General features: G+C 46.0%; 1 protein-coding gene across 1 annotated transcript; it reads right to left on the reverse strand.

Annotated features, from left to right (window-relative positions):
- Nucleotides 1-378: 378 nt before the first annotated feature.
- On the reverse strand, nt 379-24358 carry LOC310832089 (all-trans-retinol 13,14-reductase-like). Its single transcript, XM_083713603.1, has 11 exons — nt 24161-24358; nt 20243-20425; nt 17569-17810; nt 15599-15800; nt 13783-13980; nt 12672-12791; nt 11824-11962; nt 10699-10808; nt 6031-6197; nt 2679-2838; nt 379-770 (listed from the first exon to the last, which is right to left on the reverse strand). The coding sequence occupies exons 1-11, from the start codon at nt 24318-24320 to the stop codon at nt 625-627; spliced, it is 1827 nt and encodes a 608-aa protein (XP_083569729.1). The 5' UTR covers nt 24321-24358; the 3' UTR covers nt 379-624.
- Nucleotides 24359-25217: the final 859 nt, after the last annotated feature.

Below are 25217 nucleotides of genomic sequence, written 5' to 3' on the forward strand. Positions count from 1 at the left end.
GGTTGTTGGGGACAGTTTGATGTTGCCAATTATTAATTGACAGTCTTAGGTTATATCTTCCCTGCATGCAGCGTTGAGCTTCCTCTATTGGTTGGTGGAAGGGCATGGATTGGCTTGTGCCTGTCCCTCCAATGCTGCTGCTGCAAGGGTATTCTGTTAAAGGAATCCAGGGGCTCACCATGCTCTTGTCTGCACCCCTGTCAAGGGGGCTAGGGCCATGCAGGAGCCCCTGGGAGCATTTGGGGAGAGGTGAGGGTCTGGTACCCAGCTCCATTTACTCCCCAAAAATGTTTTCCCTTACTGACTTTGCAGGCTTGTGGATGTCAGTTCTGTCCCTGGCGGGTACAGATAGTCGCAACCAATGCCTAAGCAACCACTCATATTTTGTATTTTAATAAAGTTGTGGCCAAAATTATGCCAAAAACATTAAACAAAATTCCTGTGTGAAGTGTGAATTTATTTAAGGGTGACTTGGGACCTCAACACGCAAAAGCACCAAAGCATATAGTTTTCGCACCAGTTTGCATCCCCTGCTGGAGACACGAAGAACCTAGAAAAGAAGGCAGCTTTCAGATCACCAATAAGGCAGGAGCAAATCTCATTTGTGTGGTAGAGACCGAAGCTTTAGTTTTTCTTTCCGGCATCGCTGGCTTTGATTTTCTTGCCTAGCCACATCAAGTCGATGTAGAGATTACGTTCCAGGACAGCGGAAGCGCAGAGAATGGCTCCGTGAAGGGCTCCTGCGAAACCAGCTAAAAGCACATCCTGACCTAGGAGAAAAGAAAGACATCACTGCCACTTGTCAGTCTCTGCTCGGTCTGTCCTCTTGTTCATCACATCCCCTTGTCAACAGCCTGGAATGTACATACTTCCTGCTTGGGAGAGCATCACGGGGCTACAAAAAGGCACTTGTGTAGCCAGATGTCAGGGGCTGGCTAGACGCTGACTCAGGAGAGGGTTGGGCAGTGGTTTGCAGGGACCTGTACCAGCCAGCTGGCAAGAGTCAGAGGCAGAGGAAGATTCAGAGCTGGAGGGTGGAGCCCAGGATGGGTCAGAAGAAGAGGGATCAGGCAAGTGAAGGGCCAAGGGCTTCCCCAGCCTCTCCTGAATGACTGTCCCCTAGACTATGGGTAGGCAAACTAAGGCCAGATCCAGCCCAACCACCTTCCAAATCTGGCCCACGGGCAGTCTGGCGATCAGCGTGTTTCTACATGAGTAGAATGTGTGCTTTTAATTAAAATGCATCTCTGGGTTATTTGTGTGGCATAGGCATTTGTTCTCTCCCCCCAATATAATCGGGGCCCCCAAAATGTCTGAGGGTCAGTGGACCGGCCCCCTGCTGAAAAGGTTTGCTGACCCCTGCCCTAGACTGGCCCCCAGAATGTTCTCCTGAATGACTGTCCCCTATTGAAAAGGAAGCAGCCAAGGAAGTTTCCACACAAATGCAGTCTCTGGCTGTGTGCCCAGAACCCACTGGGGGAAGGTACATAAACTAGTGGAGGGCAGGGGTGCCCACTTGAATAAAATATTGGGTGGGCCCAATAAAATTATATAACGGAGGAAAAACTGGAGGAGAAAGAATAAGGAACAATTAGAATATGCAGCAGTAAAGGAAAACTGAAATGAACCAGGGAAAGGGGCAGGGAGGGAAGTCGCTGTGCAATGTATCATTTGTTTTCTTGATTTGTGCAGATGTTGTAAAATTGAAAATGATAAGAAATAATAATAAAGTTATCTGTGTCCACTTGTCCAACCAAACCCCAAAGGCCTCAGGAATTGGGGCAAATATAAGGAACTGGAAAGAGAATGTTCAAATGCCAAGACCCACTCAGGAAACTATTCCTCCTCTGCCCTCCCTAATGCCTGCCCCACTAATGTAGTTTTTGTGCTCCTGTGTTGTGTTCATGCCACTAAAAAAACCAGCAACACCCAACTCTGCTCTTGTTTTAGAAATTCACTTTTGCTGCCTTATTTTCCTCACCAATCAGCAACAGGATCCCCAAATCTTGAACACAGGCCCAGTGCGGAAAAGTTATCTATTCTATGCCCTTGAGATGAGGCAGGTTGATAATAATAATAATTTATTATTTGTACCCCGCCCATCTGGCTGGGTTTCCCCAGCCACTCTGGGCAGCTTCCAACAAAACACTAAAATACAATTACCTATTAAACATTAAAAGCTTCCCTAAACAGGGCTGCCTTCAGATGTCAAAAGTTTGGTAGTTGTTTTTCTCTTTGACATCTGGTGGGAGGGCATTCCACAGGGCGGGTGCCACTACCGAGAAGGCCCTCTGCCTGGTTCCCTGTAACTTGGCTTCACGTAGTGAGGGAACCGCCAGAAGGCCCTCAGTGCTGGACCTCAATGTCCGGGTAGAACGATGGGGGTGGAGACGCTCCTTCAGGTATACTGGACCGAGGCCATTTAGGGCTTTAAAGGTCAGCACCAACACTTTGAATTGTGCTCGAAAACGTACTGGGAGCCAATGTAGGTCTTTCACGACTGGTGTTGTGTGATCTTGGCGGCCGCTCCCAGTCACCAGTCAAGCTGCCACATTCTGGATTAGTTGTAGCCCCACATAGAGCGCATTGCAGTAGTTGAAAGTAGTTGAAAGAAATAAGAGTCATTATAATGGTCAACAGTTGCGGTACACTGGAAAAAGTGAGGAGGTAGCATTTACCTGTAAGGTAGAGGTTTGGGACAGGGGTCTGAGGTCGTACTGTTGCTATGAAGTCCGGCTGGAAGCGAGCCATACTGTGGTTCATGCCATACATCTCTCCACGCGGAGAAGCTATGTAGTGCTTATTGGTGAGAGGAGTTCCTGCAGAGACACACGCAATCTGAACAGAGAAAGATCAAATGTCCAGGGAGCGTTATTACTGCTAATTCATTTTCACCTCATCAGACAAAAAATAGAAAAGGTACTCCTCCATCTCCATTAGATTACAAGAACTATTTGCCAACGCCATGTTTCTGGAAGGGTCCTAATCTACGTAGTAGGGACAAGAGAACATTTGACCTTGTGGATGTTGCTGGATGCCAACTCTCGCATTATTGCTGACCATTGGCCGTAGCTGATGGAGGGCAGAGATTCTTCATCCCTGACCCATACTACAGTGGTACCTCGGGTTAGAGACGTTTCAGGTTACAGAGGCTTCAGGTTACAGACTCCGCTAACCCAGAAATAGTACCTCGGGTTAAGAACTTTGCTTCAGGATGAGAACAGAAATCGTGCTCCGGTGCTGTGGCAGCAGATGGAGACCCCATTAGCAAAAGTGGTACCTCAGGTTAAGAACAGTTTCAGGTTAAGAGCAGCCCTCCGGAACAAATTAAGTTCTTAACCCGAGGTACCACTAAACCCATTCTCTGAACATTGACCCTTACATAGCCAAAATGGCACCATCACCGTACAAGAGCAGGGTGTCAGCAGGCTTGGGGGAACTCTGTAGGGATAAATATGATAACATTTGGAATGAATTTATACAAAATGCAGTAGGCAGTTAACATTTGCATAAGCACTAGGGCAATGACACTATGACGATTTATACAAGAATGTATGGGAGTATCGTATATTACTTTTTGTGTGTGTTTATTTTCATTTTTATATGTATCTTTGTTGTAGTTTTTCTCCCTCTTGCTTTTCCTTCTTTGTTTTCTGTATCACTTTATTTCTTTTAACTGAAATCACCTTAATAAAATATTTAACATTATTTTTTAAAAGGTTTGCAGGAGGACAAAAAAAAAGTTATTAAAAAAGAAGGCAGCATTAGGAGGGAGGAATGAGTGCTCAGGGCCTGTAGAATGCAAACTGAATACTGGGGTGGGGAAATGGAACAGAGCAGCTAGCCAAAGCTTGCTGGCCAGCACCCTGACTTTGAACACTCTACATGGCAACTCTTGGTTGCAGGTCCCACCTGCCTTTCATAATGTTCGTTTATTTATTTAGTATATTCAGCTACGATTGCCTTGGCAGAAGGGCTGTACAGAAAGTGAATGACAAAATAAAATAAAATCTGCCTTGCATAAAAACCAGGATTATAGGAAGCAAAATTCAGCCTAAAGACAAGCAAGCTAGCAAAACTAACATCTCGGCCTCGGTCCTGTATACCTGAAGGAGCGTCTCCACCCCCATCGTTCAGCCCGGACTCTGAGATCCAGCGCCGAGGGCCTTCTGGCGGTTCCCTCATTGCGAGAAGTGAGGCTACAGGGAACCAGACAGAGGGCCTTCTCGGTAGCGGCGCCCGCCCTGTGGAACGCCCTCCCATCAGATGTCAAAGAGATAAAGAATTACCTGACGTTCAGAAGACATCTTAAGGCAGCCCTGTTCAGGGAAGTTTTTAATATGTAATGCTGTACGGTTTTTAACACTGATTGGGAGCCGCCCAGAGTGGCTGGGGAAAACTCAGCCAGATGGGTGGGGTATAAATAATAAATTATTATTATTATTATTATCTGTTTAAAACCAGTAACGGAATACACAATAAAACCAAGATTCTGAAAAAAGCCACTTAAACCAAACTTTCACTCTCTGCCTAAAAGCAGGAAGCAAAGGAGCCAGGTGTACTTCTCTCGAGATCCTGGGTACCGCAACTGCTAAGGCCCTCTCCTTTATCTCAGGCAGTGGTAGACCTGAACTCCAAGGTGGAACGAAGGTCCTAGTCAGGCTGGTCTCAAACTGTTTTAAGGCTTTAAAAGGGTTATTTGGACCTGAACGAACACGTAACCAGCGAAACATCAAATAAGTGGTCAGCAGGACTGAAGCAGAGTTCAGTTTACTGCTTGCTTATTAAAAGAATGTGCGGTGGTGGTTGGAGTGGAGGAAAGTCAAACCAACGCCGCTGGTTGCAACATGAGTTAGTTTCCTTTTTTGACCACGAAATACCCACAGAAAATGTTCCAGACAATAACGGGAACTCTCGTAACCACAAGGCAGTGGAAGAAGCTGTGGTTAAGCTATGTGTGAAGCAAAGTTCATACCCAGGATGAGAAACAGCATCAAAGTAAGGTAATAGGTAAGATAAAAGACCCCATAATGGTTAAGTCCAGTCAAAGGTGACTATGGGGTGCGGAGCTCATTTCACTTCAGGCTGAGGGAGCCAGCGTTTGTCCACAGACAGCTTTCTGGGTTATGTGGCCAGCAGGACTAAACTGCTTCTGGCACAACGGAACTCCGTGACGGAAGCCAGAGCGCACAGAAACACCGTTTACCTTCCTGCTGCAGTGGTAGCTATTTATCTACTTGCGCTGGCGTGCTTTCGAACTGCTAGGTTGGCAGGAGCTGGAACAGAGCAACAGGAGCTCACTCCGTTGCGGGGATTTGAACCGCCGACCCAAGAGGCTCAGTGGTTTAGACCACAGTGGCACCTGCGTCCTAGCATCAAAGTAGAGCTTGCTAACTGTAAGATAAAAAGAAGGCTTACGGGAATGGAAACCACAAAGAAATGAAGTACGAGGTTGCTTATCAAACATTATGACCGGGATATAACTTCTGCATAAAAGGCGGGGCAAGCTGGGAGGGAACGGGGTTTTGAGCGGCTTATGTGAAATTATAAAAGCTGATGTTTAAGGGGACATGGGTGGCGCTGTGGGTTAAACCACACAGCCTAGGACTTGCCGATCAGAAGGTCGCCAGTTCGAATCCCCGCAACAGGGTGAGCTCCCTTTGTTCAGTCCCTGCTCCTGCCAACCTAGCAATTCGAAAGCACGTCAAAGTGCAAGCAGATAAATAGGTATCGCTCTGGCGGGAAGGTAAATGGCGTTTTCATGCGCTGCTCTGGTTCGCCAGAAGCTGCTTAGTCATGCTGGCCACATGACCCGAAGCTGTACGCCGGCTCCTTTGGCCAATAAAGTGAGATGAGCGCCGCAACCCCAGAGTCGGCCACGACTGGACCTAATGGCCGGGGGTCCCTTTACCTTAAAGGCTGATGTTGCCGTTGGATTAGGGTCTCTCTCTTCTACATCAAGAGGTAGAGAAGACACCATCCTTGTACAAGAATAAGAATCATTTGCTGACACACTAACAGTGGTCTTACCTGATCTTTTATTTGAGGGTAAACCTTCAAAACCGTGTCCATTATGTTGTCCACAAAACTGTTTTTGAAGGCCTCATACACCGCTCCCCTTTTAGAAACCTTTTCTTCCTTCCATTCCTCAAACCATTCATACTTTGCAGCTGTCAGGACAATTAGAGTGGACTTGCCTATAATGAAAGGGATATGAAGACATTCATTAGCGATGTACTTGTCACAAAGGGGCATCTCACAATCCTATATGCACAGATTTGTAAGGTGTCAAGTGAGGATATGACTCATGCTGGGGTTTCCTGTGGCATCATGCCTCTTCTACCACAGGCAAAGCCAGGCTGCGTATAGCAAGGCTGCCCTCTAGGCTGCAGAAGTGGCCTGAATGCCCTCAGCAGCTGTTACAGCTCTTCGAAGAGTTAACAGTTCGTGGAATCCATCTGTCTTGAGAAACAACAGTTTTCATCCAGGGCGAAGTCACAAAGCTGTCTTAGCAGCACCAAAGCGATTTTCCCAGGGCGGATATGGAGTTCCTGGGCTGCCCAGAGGATAAGACCCCCTTTCTCAGCCTCACTGATGTGGTCCAAAGGAAAGCAGAGCTTCAAACAAAAACATCTCGGAGCCACAGGGAGATTAGGCTGGCCTCAACCAGAGCCAGGGCCTTTTCGGCTGTGGCTCCGATCTGGTGGAATGCTCTGTCACAAGAGACAAGCGCCCTGCGGGACTTGACATCTTTCCGCAGGGCCTGCAAGACAGAGCTGTTCCACCAGGCCTTTGGCCGAGGCACAATCTGACCCCCTCCTTTGGTAATCCTCACAGAACTCTAGCCCAAAGGTTGCCATTAATTTGATTTTGAATTGATTTTAAAATGAATTGATTTTAGAATGCTGTCTTACTTTTATTGTTGTTAGCTGCTCTTCAGCTGGGGAGGGCGGGATACAAATAAAATTTTATTATTATTATTTATTTATTAATATGTTTGGCACCAGCTTAAGGAGGCATCTAAGGCGCCATCCAACCGCCTTAGGGACTCGACTCTGAATTTGTATATGGTTTACTCCTTAGCCTTCTTCCACAAGGCAACGGAAGTTTAGGATCAGAGTCTTCCTTTTCCTAGATGGGTACCTTCCCAGGCTGGGGTCCATCTGTCCCTCACGTGCAGAAACTTCCTTCTTGACTGCTGGAAGCAGGCCCTACAAAACCCTTTCTTCTAGGCTGGTAGTTTGTTTTTTGTTTATTTTTTTTAAAATAAATTTTATTAGTATTTCCCACACAATAACACCACCACAAAAAATATCGAAAAATAACAGTACACAAAACACAAAAACCAACATTCAAAAAAATAAATAAATCCATACCTTACAAGTTAATAATATAAACACTAAGAAGAAAAACAAACATTGACTTCCACCAATCCCACAGCACCTCCTTTACCTCTCATTGTGTCTTCCTGTTTTCCTTATCATCTCTATCCTAGCATCCAGATTTAAATCCCTCTTTCTCATCCTTTCACTTCGCAAGGTTATTCCAGACTCAGCCAGATTTCTGTCCTCAAACCTTGGCTTTTAAGGTATTCATTTAGACACTCCCATTCCTTTTTCACTTCACTTTTGGGTTTTTGTCTTATTATACCTGTCAATTTGGTTAATTCTAAATATTCTGAAAGCTTACAAAGCCACTCTCCTCTTGGCTGGTAGTTTGAGTAATTTCCCCCTTTGAGTAATAACGCAGACTCTCTCTCTTTATGCTGCTGCAGTGATCCAGTCCACTATCATAGCTGTCAACTTTCAGATTTGAAAATAAGGGATCAGCAACCTCACCTGTCCCAGGGACAGTCTACGGGATATCTAACAATCCGGGATAGCAGCGGGAAGCAGCGGGAAACGGCGCTGGAATAAGGGAATTTCCCGCAAAAAAGGGAAGGTTGACAGCTATGTGCAGTATCTGTCTGACCTCCAGCCAGAGGTGGAGCTAGCTGCTCCGGCACCCAGGTGATGGGATGCTATGATTCTACACATGACTGTGGCCTGATGGGAAGTCTTGCTCCTAAGCTTCGCTTCTGTACATAATGCTGCACAAACCATTCTAATACTAAGACATTCACTCACCACCTTAGAATGTTCAGTTCACATTGAGTTCAGGAAAACATTGTGCCTGACCCGTTCTTAATGCATAGTTGACCACATCTACGGATGAATGCTATATCAATCACTAGTAAAAGTTTAATAAGGAGGTTTTCACGCCTATCCAATTCTGTGTTCCCTTTCCCAGCCTTTAATCTATTGTTGATTAATGCCTATATGCAACCTTTGCTTTGTACTTGTGTTAACCAATCAGCAATAAGCACATACGTGGCAATGCTGTAATATTCAATAAAAGAGACTCCTCGAGACTTGCTCGAGAGGTGCCTCCCAGATGACGCTCGCTACCTGTCTGTCGTTATTTCAACCCAACACACAGGGGTGGGGCTAGCCCATGGCTGTCAACCGTCCCTTATTTGGCGGGAAACTCCCTTATCCCAGCGCCGTGTCCTGCTGCTGTCCCTTATTGATGATGTCCCTTAAATTTCCTGGGTTTCAAAGGAAGCAGCTCCTCTCCCTCCCTCCCTGCCGGCCAGGGAGGAGGGAGGCTCCAACTGTGTTGCTTGGCTGCGTTGCTCACCCAATAAGGAGTCTAAGAACGACTGGGGGGTGGAGCTTGCATGCCTTGTGCTGATCAAATTGGCCACGTTGCCTGAGGACTCGCCTTTGCTCAGCGCTTCCCAGAGGAGAGGTGACGATGGTTTTCCTTGCTGCATCCCCTTTTCTGGGTTGCTGCACTGTGGGAACCACCGCTTGAGGCTTCGTTTGGCTGCCTGCTGGGCTTTCTGCCTTTGGCTCGGAGGGGCTCAGAAGCTGAAAATACCTGTGCCCGGAAAATCCCTTATTTTGGCGGCTGATACCTTATTTTCGAGGCTGCTGGTCCCTTATTTTCAAATCTGTAAGTTGACAGCTATGGGCTAGCCGCCCGCGGGGGCGGAGCTAGCATCCCCGGCGGCGGGGCGATGATGTCCCCCCCTTCAGGTATGACACCTGAGGCGGACCGCACTCACCACCCACCCCTTCCTCTGCCAGTGCCTCCAGCCTGTCCTTGAGCAGGCCTCCTGCTATCAGCTCTCGTTTCCTTGATCTGATAATCTGATCTCCAGCTTGTTCATGACCATGTCTCTGGCTCATATGCCCACCATCCTGGATCAAACCCAGACCGAAGCAAAACAGGATGGATAAAAAGCAAGTCATGCAGGGCACAGTTAAACGATGCAAATCCCTCCCACAGGAAGCAGCGATGGCTACCAACTTGGACGGCTTTAAATGAGGTTCAGACAAAATCATCGAGGAGAAGGCCAGCCACAGCTGCTTAGCCACGACGGCTGTGCTCTACCTCCGTGGCTGAGAGGCATAATAATAATAATAATAATAATAATAATAATAATAATAATAATAATTTTTTATTTATACTCTGCCCTTCCTGGTTCAGAAAACCGGGCTCAGGGCCATAGCTGTCAACTTTTCCCTTTTCTTGCGAGGAATCCTATTCGGAATAAGGGAATTTCCCTTAAAAAAAGGAAAATGTTGACAGCTATGCTCAGGGTGGCTAACAACAAATTTAAAACACTTAATTGATGCAACAAAAAACAGCAGAAATACATTATAAAACGTGAATAACAATAAATTCAGAATTCAAAAATCAATTTAGGGGGGAAATCCATCCAATAAGCATTAGATGATCACCAGGGCTAGCTGGTAAAATTAGTCCTAATTGGGCCAGTGAGGAGACTAGGGGAGAATTAGCTGTGAGATCCCAGAGTGGATAATTTCCATAAAAGGGGAGAGGGAGGGAAGGAAGGGGAATAAAAGATCAGGCTAAGTTCAAACTGAAAGCCAGGTGGAATAGCTCCATCTTAGGCCCTGTGGAAGGAAGTTAAATCCTGCAGGGCCCTGGTCTCATGGGACAGAGCATTCCATCAGGTCGGAGCCATCACTGAAAAGGCCCTGGCCCTGGTGGAGAATAATCTGACTTCCTTAGGGCCTGGGCCCTCTAAACTATTATTATTCATGGACCTTAAGGTCCTCTGCGGGGCAGACCAGGAGAGGCGGTCCCGTAAATGCCCTCAAATGCCAATTGCTGGGAATACCAGATGGGAAGAGCACTGTTGTGCCATGTCCTTGCAAGCTTCCCATGGGTATCTGACTGGTCACTGTAAGAAGAAGATGCTGGACTAGATGGACCATTGGCCAGATATCCAGCAGGCCGGTCTTCTATTAGGGGCCGGAAACTGTTTTTATGCTGAGGTCCACATTCCCTCAGGGCCACAGCGGTGAAACAACTATCTGACTTTTAGAAGACATCTGAAGGCAGCCCTGTTTAGCCCTGTTTAGGGAAGTTTTTAATGTTTGATGTTTTGTCGTGTTTTTAATATTCTGTTGGGAGCTGCCCAGAGTGGCTGGGGAGGCCCAGCCAGATGGGTGGGGTATAAGTAATAGATTATTACTATTATAACCTTTTCCTCCCTCCTGGTCACATGCATGAAATTAAGCCAAGGGCTACAACTTGCCTTCCTGGAGCCCCAAATTCCCAAATCCTCTCTCTCTCCCCCATCCCTTTTAAAAAAGAAGAAAGTTGCACCACTTGTTCAAATACCTGGGAATCTCTTTTCCCACAGGGGGTCCTTTGCTGACGAGGATCCAATATACAGGAAAGGAATCTTTTCTGGAGCAGTTTCTCTTGAAGAATTAATGTAAGAAGTGAACCTATCAAGAAGGAAAACTTTGCCTGAGCTTTGATTCATAAAACTTTAATTAAAGTGTCACTTTTGTATTATAGTATATATATATATATATATATATATATATATATATATATATATATAATTTCTGCATTTTCCCATTCATTTATTTCACTGTGTTATTCTAATTTTAGGCCAAAACTTTTAGTTGCCAGTGTCTCTTTTCAAGCCTTGACCACAATCTTTCCTGAGTTAAAGGCCAAATCCACTGTGCTGATCTGAGCCACGTTTTGCACCAAGATCCAAAACATTCACCTGTGAACAGATTGTAGTTCTCAATATTCCTGGTCAGTTGTTTTTTTTCTTTTTTTAAGAAAAAGAAAAAAGTTTGGTTGAGCCAGTAGAAAAAGATGTGAACATTAAATTCAGATGCACCCAACCCAAATACACTCATGTGTATTTTGCACGCTTGAGTTCAGGGCCAATGTACAAGGTTGTTTTTGGCGCTTTATCTACATATAAGAACAAAGAGAAGGGGCTGTGGGTACAGCAGCTGAAGAAACTAAATGGACATGGCGCTGTAGTTTAAACTACAGAGCCTAGGCCTTGCTGATCAGAAGGTCGGCGGTTCGAATCCCCACGATGGGGTGAGCTCCCGTTGCTCGGTCCCTGCTCCTGCCAACCTAGCAATTCGAAAGCAGGTCAAGTGCAAGAAGCAGCTTAGTCATGCTGGGCACATGACCTTGAAGCTGTACGCCGGCTTCCTTGGCCAATAAAGTGAGATGAGCGCTGCAACCCCAGAGTTGTCCGCGACTGGACCGAATGGTCAGGGATACCTTTACCTTTACTGACAAGTTCTAATTTGAATTGGTGCACTAAGATTTCATGCCTTGAACTTCTGGCTGCTATTCTTCACCCATTTGCCCTCTGAACACAACTTACTTTAAGAAGAGCCCTGCTGGATTAACTTGTATTGCCGTTTTTAAAAAACAAAAACAAACCACCGCAAACCAGTGGAGTTTTCAGCTGCTGCCACTTACGCTTCATTGAGGTTGTTGTGTGGGTAGATGTAGTAGTTTTTGGCTTCCAATCCCAGTTCTTCCTTGGAACCTTTCAGTCCTATGAAGACACAGAATCCTCCGACGCCATGATCTATCATAGAGATCTGGTTCTGAACACCTGCCCAAAGAGCAACAGAGAGATGTAAGGAGGGAGGAAGTGGGACTGGTGAAGCAGAGTTAAGAATCCAAGCAACAGCTGTTTTAGACAGGAAAACTGGAGGAAAACAACAGTCTTAAGTCAAGCAACCCCTGGGCTTACAGTATAGTATAAAAGAGGACGGAAGAAACAAAAGGCTTGAGAAGACAGACAAGAATATCTTATTGTTTTAAGAGCGGCCCTCCAGATGGTAAATCACTACTCCCATTATCCCTAGCTGTCTGGGGCTGATACGAGCCCAACAAAAACAAAGGTCTACTATGGGAAAGCAACATTTACCAGCTATGCTACATTCAGTGCTAAGAACACACACACAAAAATGCAAGCTCCTCCCAGCAGCTGAATCATAGGACACAATTAGTTGAGGATTGTATATTTTGATCTCTTACGTCTTTAGGATATGTGGTCTTCCTAAAAAATGAAACAAAACCCACAAAGGCAAATTGAAGTTACTGGCGGTATAAAACTGGAATTACAAAACTCTCTTTGTGTGTGTGTGTGTGTGCGCGCGCACACACGCACCCTGTGGTATGAAAACTGGCAAAGAAGTCTACATTTTATGCGCTCTCTCTCTCTCTCTCTCTCTCTCTCACACACACACACACACAAAATTACAAGTTCATCATACATCTACAATAGTGGAAGCAGAAATTGTTCTGTGTCCTCTTACCTGGCAAAGCTTGCAATTCCTTTGGCAGGAGCTGTTCGTAGGTGTTAAAGATGCCAGCATCAGAAATCACAACAGGAGCATAGACGTTAACAAGATCTTGACCTTGCTTTACGCTTACACCTGGAAGAGGCAAAAATGTATATAGTCCATAAAACATTTCTTTTAGATTTCTCTAAACAAGAAAAATGGAGGAATCAATTTCCGCTGGTCACAGGGAAGTCTCAACAAACGACCATTTCTAGGTAGAAGCTAGAAACTGCTGGGTAACGAGGTACTTTTTAAAAAGGTTTTTGGGGGGGTTGGCCTTAAATGTTGCAAGGGTTTTCATTAATTCTTACAGCAATCTTGCAAGGCAAGTCATGTTATCAGCTATATTTTGTAGATGTATTGCACGCTGGAGGATATTTATAAAAAATACAGATATTATTCCCACCAGCACGGGAGGGTCAGTGTAATTAAAAGGGAGGGTTTAAGCAGGTAAGCCGCTTATATGTCTTTAAGGAAGTTTAATGTGGGTGGGAAGAGCTTTGGCAGGATCCTTTATCCCCTTAGTTCTTAGGAAGCTAAGAGCCTCCTCTTCCCCTTTCCCCATTTGCTGAGTTTTCTTGGCACTGAAATAAATGGTGTGGAATAACGCAATCCATACGAAATTAATTTTGCAATTAATTACGTAAAATTTCACCATCATCACACCGCGAGATGAATAATTTGTTGTTGTTGTTGGAAGCTGAACTGCAGCAGAAGAGAAACAGCTCTGCATTTGAGGAATATGGGGCTTAGTGTTACTTGCAAAGTGGGTCTATCTATGCCAAGCGCTTGGAGAGAACAGATAACATTATTAAGACTTAAACGCATATTTATATAGCACATTAGCATTCATATCATGATATCACCTTGCTATAATCCTTACAATAATAACCTTGTAGGACAGATCAGTATTATCCTCATGTCGGAAATGGGGAGGGTACAAGGCTGAGAAGCTTACCTGAGATAATTGAGCTAATTCATGGCAGAGTCTATATTTGAACCAGGAGCTTGACTTATAAGCCTGGTACCTTAGCCACATATCACGATGACTCTTACAGAGAGCTCTATCCCGTCCGCAACTCACCACAGGCTGTTCCTTGCGAGTTTACCAAGATGCTCTGCACAGGTGCTTTGGTGAGGACAGCCCCTCCGGCACGTTCAATGATGGGGATGGAGTGAAATGCAATTTCACTGGAACCTCCCTGAGGGTACCAGGCACCTTCCAAAAAGTGATCGACAAGGATGGCGTGCAAAGGGAAGCTGCACTCTGCAGGAATCACCCCTGTAAGACAAAGCAAAAGAGCTGAAACTGTGTAAACCAAAGGTGAAAAAGATTTCTTTGCACGCAGCTTTCCTGCACATATATATATACTCTAAATGCCAGAAGAGGTCTCATATCAGAAACTGATTTCTTATCAGCAACTTTCTCACAACGAAACCAAGCATGTTATGGCTTCAACAGCTACTGTGCTCTTCGTAGCTTCCTTTAATCACAATGCTTTGCTCATCTTTGCATGTGTCAAGGTCATATGCTGGTTACTCTTCCGTCTCAGCAATAAATTGCAAGTAACTTGCATGAACATTTATATAATCCACTTCGTCTCATCCTGTTTGCTAAATCAAACAGTTGCAATCAATCAATCAATCAATCAATCAAACAAACAAACAAACAAACAAACAAACAGTTGCAACCAAACAATCAAACTTGCAGTTGTCAGGATCTCCCAGAATAAACTGTTTTCCATTTCATCTCATCCTGTGTAAGCTAAATCCGGTGGTTCTTTGAATCTATCAAGAGTGGATTGACAGAGTGCATGCTTTGCATGCATGCAGAAGGTCCTAGGTTTAACCCCCAGCCTGCACCCTGGTTAAAAAAAGGATCAGACAGAAGGTGAAGTCAAAGACCTTTGCCCGAGATCTTGGAGAGGCACCAACAGTGAGACAACACTGAGCTTGATGAACTAGCTTCCCATGTTCATTACACACGGCTGCCACTGAAAGCAGCAGCCTTGTGTCTCTTTGTCCCATCTCTGCTGGTGACATAGGGTCAATGTCAACATATGAAAGGAGGTTATCATGCTAAGCTTCTCCGCCTCTTCTACACTTCATAGGCTGTCATTTGTAGGCCCAGGGAAACTCAACACAACGACAAGTAAGACTTTTGATTTTTACTGGATGGTACAAGGGCAAGGAGGAGACCCAAGACTCTTGATATCAGTGGCTGCCGTGTTGATATTCTCCTCATTGTCTAGTTCCACCCATGCATAGAAGAGGCTCCTTTATCATCAACATCATCAAACCTTTTATTGGCATCACATACAAACATCCAAAACAAATCAATACAGAATTACCACTTCCCCAGTGGCACAAAACATGCGCTAAAAGAAAGGAGGCAGAGCAGTCTATCGTCACATCTCTAGGTCTCCAGGGAGTTCAGACGTCTGCAGTGTATTTCAACGGCAAAAAACCAAATAGAGATATTTAGCCACTAACTTGGTGAGCTCCTGATCATTCCCCAGTAATAGAAAATGACCTCCAACTCTGGTTTCCATTTGGGGAGGCAGAGTTGATCTAGAAATTGTTGAGATCAGCATATAGTTTACAATTAAGAACCATATGTGTGAGGGTTATCACCAGGTGGTCTTCACATGGGCAAGTTCTTTCTCCTTCCTCTCCACCCTGCCTGAGAACCTTTGATGACTGCATCCCACCTGATAGTCAGGATCATGCCACTTTTACTCTCACGGATGAGTGGCCTCCTGTCTCCATTACCGAAGTTATAAGTTTAATCGACCAGATGAAGCTAGGAAAGGCTCCTTTATGCCTCCTTAGAAAGGGCAAAGGGACTGTCCTTATGTAACGTCTGCTCCTTTCAGATGGCAGGGGAGGGCATCGCTTACCATAGGTAGGGAAGATATAACTGAAGACTGCTCTCAGGTCTGCATTTGTTGTCAACTCAGCCACCACTTCTGAAAGGCTTCTGACTGACATTCTAAAGAAAGGAGAGATCCAGGCCAGCAGGCCAGTGCGGTTCACAAACCAGACCAAGGGCATCGGGAGCATTTTCAGAATCCCCATGTGGGTGCTCCCTCTGGCAGTTTTCTGCAAGGTGGAGGGGCAGAGAAAGAAGGAAAAACAGTGAGGCACAAAACTCAGAGGCAGCAGAAGACCTCCGTCTTAATGCTAATGACCATACATAAGAAATGTTGTCTGATTTTCAACAAACAGATCTTTCAACTCTCTTCTTGTTTTTCCCCTTCCCTGCTTTCTCTCTTTTATGTTTTCTTGATGTTAACTAAATAGCTATACAGTGGTACCTCGGTTTTTGAATGTCTCAATTGACAAACATTTTGGTTTACTAACGTCGTAAACCCAGTGTAAATGCTTCAGTTTACAAAGATGCCTTAAAAAAAATTTTTTTATTGATACAGCAAGATAAGAAAAAAGAGAAAACACAAATACCAAATCACCGCATTTTTCACTCTATAGGACGCACCGGACCATAGGAGGGGGAGAACAGGGGAAAAAAATTCTCCACCTCTCCGCTCAGCGCCCCTTCAGCGAAGCGGTAGGAGAAGCAGAGCCCCTTCCATTTCTCCTCCTGCTTCCTTGAAGGGGCGCTGTGCAGAGAGGGAAAACTGTGCAGCGCCTCTCCAGCGAAGCAAAGCCTGGGGAGCAAGAGGGATCAACGTGCACCGACCCCTCTCACTCTCCAGGCTTCAGGCGGCTATCCGCAAGCCTTCGGAGCGCAGCAGGAACTCCTACTGTGCTCTGAAGGCTTGCGGATAGCTGCCTGAAGCCCCCAGAGCACAGCGGGAGTTTGCGCTGCACTCCGGGGGCTTCAGGCGGCTTCCGTGAATGCAACGCGAAGCCTCCGGTGCCCAGGGGGAGCTCTCCCTCTGCGCTTAGGAGGCTTCGCGTTGTTATCGCTGAAGCCAAGGAGCCTGCATTCGCTCCATAGGACGCACACACATTTCCCCTTAATTTTTGGAGGGGGGGATGTGCGTCCTATAGAGCGAAAAATATGGTAGTTTAGTCAACTGACTGGTTGGATTAATAGAATACAGTGGTGCCCCGCATGACGAATGCCTCGCAAGACGGAAAAACCGCTAGACGAAAGGGTTTTCCGTTTTGGAGGTGCTTCGCAAAACAAATTTCCTATGGGCTTGCTTCGCAAGACGAAAATGTCTTGCAAGTTCCTGCGGGTTTTTTCCCCTCCCCCCTTTTTCTAAGCCGTTTATCCGCTTATCCGCTAAAAGCCGCTAAACTGCTAATAGCGCTAATCTGCTAAGCCGTCAATGGGCTTGCTTCGCAAGACGAAAAAACCGCTAGACGAAGAGACTCGCAGAACGGATTCTTTTCGTCTTGCGAGGCACAACTGTATAATATTTCAATCAGAAACGTTTCTTATTTGTTTCTATGTTATCTAGATCGAGAACATAAAAGTGTTACGCACTGTTAAATTGTTAAAAAACTGAACCAAATTTAAAAGATGACGACATCAGTGCTACAAGCACAAGGACTGAGAACTTTAGCATTTCGTTCTGCTAAGCACAAGGAAATAGCTGAAGAGCAAAACAGCAAAGTGCAGCCATAGCTGAGTGGAAGAGCACTGGAAGCTTACCGGGTGATTTTAGGTACACTCACTGTCTCTCAGCTCAGCCTACCAAACAGGGTTGTTCTGAGGATAAAATGGGGAGGGGGGAACCGTGTGCACTGCCTTGAGAAACTTGGAAGAAAATATACTGTACTATATAAATTTACATTTATATAGTATATACATTTAAACTGGGTTTTTTTGTGTAAACCAACTAAGACTTGATAGCCAGTTTAAGAGGCCTTTTACCAGAACTACTTTTAAAAGGATTACCTTTATAAGTGTCACAAATCTGTCAATATTAGCTTCTTCGCCAGGAAATTGTTTCTTTAGGCCTTCAGTATATTTCTTCTTCCCACTGTATAGGTAATACCTCTTGCAGTTGTCAGGATCTCCCAGAATAACCGTATCAAAGGGAGAGTCCATCTGGGCCCACTGGAGCTGCCCATCCGTGAGCTGGTCAATAATCATGCGCTGGGAAGAATTCTCTTGCATTCGTCCTATGTAATGGATCCCTGGAAGAAAACCCAAGAAGTGTTATAGTGAAAGAACAACAGCAACAGATTAGCTCCTAAATTTTAGGATCTGGGAAGGGTATACTAAACTGGACCTGGTATTTGGATGAGATATTTCTCTAAACGGATTTGGGGATTTTACGGCATATACATTTTGTTAAATAAATAAAATGAACCAGCTTAATAAAATACCAGCAAAATATCATGTAGTAATGACTACATTACTACATGAGCACTGTTCCACAGCATTTGATATTTTCATTTACATACATTCATTCAAAATAAGATGGGTTTATGAAGCAATTCTATATCCTCCCACCACACTGATGAAGAATTCTATGAAACAGTAGTCAATATCCGGAATCACTGTTCAGTGTTGGACATCATATTTGCTGAATATACAAAGCTTCACAGCTTGTCTTTCATCATACAAAGTCTGGTACCTCGCTTCATTTAAAGGTTTTCAGAGACTTTGAGACTAAAGATTTCACTTTGGACTTGATGGTTTGAAGGAATATAAAAGATTGTCTATTGCGTATGTAGATGGTCATCGTGTTTCCTAGACATTGCTGACGTTCTCTTTGCAACACAGGGGTTTGTTTGGTTACTTATTGTCCGAGTTCAAGCATACATATGCCTGGATAACTCAGCTGGTTAGAGCACAGCACTGATAAAACCAAGGTTGCAGGTTCGCATGGGACCGCTGCGTATTCCTGCATTGCAGGGGGTTGGACTAGAATGGGTCAGTAAGGTTTATCTTGCCTGGGCCGGATTGGCCCCATGGAGATCTCTCCGTGGGCCAGATTGTGTGCACGCCCGAGATTTTCGGCGTCTGCACAGACGCGATTTCCGGCGCCGCGGAAGCTAGTCCCCATGCCACACTGCGCTGGCTTGTGGTCAGCTTGGTTCAGGGGTGGCTTGTGGGCCGGTCAAACGACCTCTGTGGGTCGCTTCTGGCCCATGGGCCTTAGGTTGCTGACCCCTGGACTAGATGATCCTCAGGGTCTCTTCCAACTCTACAATTCTATGATTCCAGCCAAAAAACCCAACATTCGGGGTGTGAAACAGGGTCAGTAAGGAACACATGGTCTGGAGAAGGCTCTGAGGGCCATATTTGGCCCTCCAGACCTGAGGTACCCCAGCCCTCTGCAAGGCCTGTTTTAGTTTTAATGCTCTCATTTTTAAAAAATTAAATTATTTATGACAGTTTTTTCATTTTCATTTTCCGCACGATTCCAAAACAAGGAACAGCATTAACGTACACTAAAGCAGTGTTTCATTCAAATCACAGAATGCACCTTCAAACATTTGAACTGGATCCTATAGCTACATTGTCTGTAAAAATAGAAAATATATTAGCAATGCAACCATATCATCCAACTGAGGCACAGCACCTTTGGGTGAAGAGCTGTGTTTTTACTTTGTTTTGAAACTCCATTAAGTGATGGTGCTACTCACAGATGTGAAGGAAGAGCTGAGTTGGGGTGCCACTACTGAGAATGTCCTCTCAGGAGTCACTGCTTGCCATACAGCACTGTGCCAAAAACCCCAAAGTCTAAGGAGGTTATATCAAGCAGCAGGTGGTCTTTCAGGTATATGGGTCCTGAGCTGCCTTATATATAAAAACAAGCACTCTGGCTTGGTGTCACATTGACAGCCATTGCAGAGCATTCGGTGCTGTTTTTACCTGTTGCTGGGAAGATGCTCCCACAAGTCAAACTATTCTGCGCTAGCTGCAGTTTCTGAACCAAGACCCAAAGCCAGTCCTACTGTACTCCAAGCCTCTGGTAAGCTCCTGATTTGACTGCTGCAATGCATTGTACATGGGGCCGTCCTTGAAGATGATTTGGGAAAACCAACTGGTGCTAAATGCAGTGTACTGGTTCCATTCAGAGGTCATATAAAGCCAGTGATGATGATGATGATGATGATGATGATGATGATATATTATTTATACCCCACCCATCTGGCTGGGTTTCCCCAGCCACTCTGGGCGGCTCCCAACAGAATATTAAAACACAATAAAACATCAAACATTAAAAACTTCCCTAAACAGGGCTGACTTCAGATGTCTTCTAAAAGTCAAATGGTTTATTTCCTTGACATCTGATGGGAGGGCGTTCCACAGGGCAGGTGCCACTACCAAGAAGGCCCTCTGCCTGGTTCCCTGTAACCTCACTTCTCGCAGGGAGGGAACCGCCAGAAGGCCCTTGGAGCTGGACCTCAGTGTCCGAACAATGGGGGTGGAGATGCTCCTTCAGGGATACAGGACTGAGGCCGTTTAGGGCTTTAAAAGTCACTACCAGCACTTTGAATTGTGCTTGGAAACGTACTAGGAGTACAAGCAAGATTTAGTCCTTGTTACAAGTCCAAGGATATATATGTAGTCATAACTGCTCAGGCCCACACCCTGATTGTGTGGGTCACCTTACCTACGTCAAACTCGAAACCTTTCTCGTTGAAGGTATGGCAGCAGCCCCCTGCCTTCCCATGCTGCTCCAAGACCAGCACACGCTTCCCAGCTTTAGAGAGCATCACAGCCACTGCCAGGCCCCCATAGCCACTTCCAATGACGACAGCATCCAGGCCGTCAGGAACTTTGTCCTTGGAGAAGCCTGGAGGAGAAAGAGAAACAAAAGGCATGAACAACTCCTATTCCCTACGGCATCATTGTAGATAGGCTAGTTCCTATGCTGTAGCAGAAGAGGCCCTGCTCAGGTAACTGTTGCAGATGCAGCAGGTGTTTGTAAACAGCTTGGAGGCAGTGAAGAAACCATAAAAAAATTGGAAGCCTTGCTTTGGAAGTTGAATGTTTCGGAAATTGAAAGGACTTCTGGAATGGATTCTGTTTGACTTCCAAGGTATGACTGTGCTGAACTAGATGTAGCACTGGTCTGATTCTGCCCATGACCGCTTCCTATTGTTCACATTTTTTTAAAAAAGGTTTGTTTCAAAAGCAAAAATACCCCAGATGAGCTGGAAATCTTGCAAGATCCCCCCCCTTAAAGTTGCGCAATGTACAAAATTATCTTAAAAAGAAAGGCACCGAAGAACCTCATAATTTTGCCAACAATCAAGTCAATCAAGTCCCAGGGCTGCAGCAGGGGAGGGTGGCTCATGTGGGGGGGGGGAGCCCCAGGTAGCAGGGGTCCTGCTAGGGAGGGGCGAGGTCGCAGGAATGTCTCCTTCCTTTAGATATTTTGTGGGGGGGGAGGGGAGGAGGCTTGACTTGATTGTTAGGCGAAGGCCTTATGGATCAGCTGACAAAGGGTGAGAACCGATGACTCTGGTAAAGCAGCGTTCAGCTTTTATATATGCATGATTGATCCATATCTGAGTTCCATACGCCTTGCCTGCTGGCTGTATTTCCATTAATTTGAAGCGACAACCGAAAGGTAAAAACCACCTGCGGCACATTGTGTCTGTTTTACAAGGCACTAGCTGCAGTTAATTTAACCAGATTATATAAAACGAAGGCCTTCCCTTCCTCATTCCTGTTTAGGCAGCTGCTTAAGAATGGTAGATAGTCCACTGTTTGGGAGAGAACTATGCAGCCATTGATTTCTGATTTTTTGTTGTTGTTTAGTTGTGTCCGACTCTTCGTGACCCCATGGACCAGAGCACATCAGGCACTCCTGTCTTCCACTGCCTCCCGCAGTTTGGTCAAACTCATGCTGGTAGCTTCGAGAACACTATCCAACCATCTCATCCTCTGTGGTCCCCTTCTCCTTGTGCCCTCCATCTTTCCCAACACCAGGGTCTTTTCCAGGGAGTCTTCTCTTCTCATGAGGTGGCCAAAGTATTGGAGCCTCAGCTTCAGGATCTGTCCTTCCAGTGAGCATTCAGGGCTTATTTCCTTAAGAATAGATAGGTTTGATCTTCTTGCAGTCCATGGGACTCTCAAGAGTCTCCTCCAACACCATAATTCAAAAGCATCAATTCTTTGGCGATCAGCCTTCTTTATGGTCCAGCTCTCACTTCCATACATCACTACTGGGAAAACCATAGCTTTAACTATACGGACCTTTGTTGGCAAGGTGATGTCTCTGCTTTTAAAGATGCTGTCTAGGTTTGTCATTGCTTTTCTCCCAAGAAGCAGACGTCTTTTAATTTCGTGACAGCTGTCACCTTCTGCAGTGATCATGGAGCCCAAGAAAGTAAGATCTCTCACTGCCTCCATTTCTTCTGATTTCTACATCATGCTAATCCAAGGGTGGAGAACATTTTTTCAGCCTGAGGGCCACATTTCCTCCTCCCTTTCTCCACCCTCCACCCAGAACAAGCAAGAAGAAGAAGAAGAAGAAGAAGAAGAGTTTGGATTTGATATCCCGCCTTTCACTCCCTTTAAGGAGTCTCAAAGCGGCTAAATGCGGCTAAAGTGTGACTAGCCCAACGTCACCCAGCAGCTGCATATGGAGGAGCGGAGACACAAACCCGGTTCCCCAGATTAGGAGACTATCGCTCTTAACCACTACACCACACTGGCTCTAAGCATTCTAAGACTCCCAGGACATATTCCAGCAATGCAAAATCCCTTGAGGTGTAAAGCAAGGACTGGAGAAAATTCTGAGGGTCAGATAAGTGGGGCTTGGAGTTGGCGCCTGATGCCGATATACGGACTAGTCACACATCCACTGACTGTGTCATTTGGCAACCATGAAAAGGGCCCTAGATATCTTCCACACGAGGCCAACCAGGATCCCTCATCTCATGAAAGAGCTCAACATGCATATGTCAATACGTGTATAATGTATATAATAAAATATAAATTTAATTATACCCCTCCTTTTCCCCTGACAGGGACACAAGGCGGCATACAGATAAAAATAAGGACAGCTGAAAACATAGGGAAAAAACCCCAATAATTAAACCTCCCCCAAACCCCAGGGATTATTGACAGCTAGGCAGGGCTATCCATTTGTCAATCACCTGGCATCAGTCTGATATCATTCTCCCATGTGGTATGAAGAGGGTTGGGCAAGAGTTCACCAGTCAGCTGACTGGGGTGATGGTTGTATAAGCACAGGACCTTGGCCACCACCACCAGCAGGAAGTGATGACATCGACTGCAAGGCAGGGGAGCCTGGCCAAATTGGGCCTCTGAGTGATGAAAGCTATGGAAATGGCAAGGAGGGGGGGGGAGCAGGACCACCCACCATTTTAATCCCTAAGTGCTGCAGAGGTTTGGAGGTTGGCTATTGAATGCACTAGCAGGGATGCTGCTACTTCCTTCACCCTAAAGGCCGGCTCCAGAGTGCTCCCACCCCTTAAGTCGTACCTGAACACCGCAGTGGTAGTCCAGGAGAGTCCCTGGCACATTTGGAAGGCCAGGAAACCTTTGGAAAGTGGAGGGTGCTGACAAACTGGGAGAGAAAAGGTCCAGGAGCTCATGGAAAGCAGGCCAAGGGAGGCCTGGGACCTGTAGGGACTGGAAACGTGTGGGATTTGAGACAAGACAGGATGTCAGTCTAAGGATTTAAGGAAGGGCGTCAGATGATAAGAGGAGTGAAGGGGGATCCTTGTGGGGAAAGGTTTTGGGCAGAGTTAAGGTCAAAGTGAGACATGGGGATGCGGGGGCAGGGAGGGGCAGCTGCCCCCATCAACAAAAAACAATAAAAATACATAGCTAACTGAGGTTCGGCCCTCCTCCCCACAACAAAATGCCTGATCCCCCCACCCCCGTGACAAAAATTCCTGGCTACACCTGTGCAAGGGGAGAAGTTTGCAATACAGTGGTAGGTGCCTCAGGTTACATACGCTTCAGGTTACATATGCTTCAGGTTACAGACTCCGCTAACCCAGAAATAGTGCTTCAGGTTAAGAACTTTGCTTCAGGATGAGAACAGAAATCGTGCTCCAGCGGCATGGCAGCAGCAGGAGGCCCCATTAGCTAAAGTGGTGCTTCAGGTTAAGAACAGTTTCAGGTTAACAACGGACCTCTGGAACGAATTAAGTTCTTAACCCGAGGTAGCATTGTAGTCAGCGCCCAGTAAGAGCAAGGATTTTTTGCACCTCTAACCCAGATCTTTTTCCTGGAATGCCCAGATTGATGAACTTTGGCACGCAAAGCAAGAACTGAACTCAACAGGGCACTAAGCAACAGAAACCAGCAGGAGTCCTCCTCTTAGCCTGCAAGCATTACCCGAGAGTAAACCCCGTTGAACGCGGACTTTACTCTGGAGTAAACATGCCTAGGCTGGCACGGCGAGTGCAGTTCAGAACTCCCGCGCTGCCCACCACCACTGGGCATCGTTCACGCGCCACTTGATCCCCCCCGCCCAGCAGCTCCCTTTGCCAGCCTGGCAGCGCCCCCCGCCGGGGCTGGCTAGCTGGGGCTGGCCGGTGGCTACCTTGCTTGAGGACCTTTCTGCGCGCATCTTTGTCGGTCACCAGAGGCGCGGGCGGCCGCCTGGAATCTGCCCGGAAAGGGTTGGAAGAGGCGCTGCGGGTGCCCAGAGCTCTCCAAATGCCCAGGAGGAGGAGCGCGCCCACGAGCGCGTACACCCACATGGCAAGCGCAGCGAGGACGCGAAAGTGAGAAGCCGGCTCAAAGGGCGCAGACACACAGCAGCTTCCTCCTCCTCCCTCTAGTAGGCTGGGCCCCGCGCGCTCCTGCCCCTTAAAGGCGCACTTCAGCCTTGCACTTGAACTTGGGAAGAGCGCCACAGACATCCTCCGAGCGCGCGGGAGACCTTGGAGAGCTGAGGGTCGGCTTTTCTCCCGATTAAAGCGCAGAGATCAGATAGATGGAATCTTTATTTGCATCAGCCACTAGCCGTAGCAATAAAATAAGATGTACTGAAGATAGAGGTAAAAACTTAGAAAGTTTATTTTGGGGGTTTATAGCAATAATCAAATATTAGATCTTATTCTAATTGTCCCCGCTAAAAACCTTGCAGTTTTTGCTGTCACCTGATCATCTTGATCTTCTAAAAGTAAGGACACGGTAGCAAGGGTTGAGAGACCCAGCATGGACAATAGTAGAGGGGTAAGAACCTCACTCTTCAAATCTTTATAAAGAGTGCAAGCCAGAAGCACATGAGCCACTGACTCCATACTGCCATCTCCACAGGGACATAACAATTTTTTTCCAGCAGAATTTTTTGAAATCAACCAGCCGAAGGCAGTATATTCAATCTTGCGAAAGTGAAAGCACACCTGTATTTTGGAATTGTTAAATTTTGCTTGATGTGCGGAGTGTTTGAGGACCAGGACATTCACAGGGAATCCAAAATGCTTGTTTACAAAGCTATCGTATTACCAACCTTACTGTATGCTTGTGAAACATGGACCACTTATAAATGCTATCCTCAGTGCCTCAGAAGATTCCATCAGTGGTGCCTCTGAAAAATTTTATGCGTCACTTGGGAAGGCAGGTGAACTAATGCCAGTGTACTGGAAGTAGCA

This window comes from Podarcis gaigeae (assembly GCF_964106915.1).
Source record: "Podarcis gaigeae genome assembly, chromosome: 15".
Taxonomy (NCBI): domain Eukaryota; kingdom Metazoa; phylum Chordata; class Lepidosauria; order Squamata; family Lacertidae; genus Podarcis; species Podarcis gaigeae.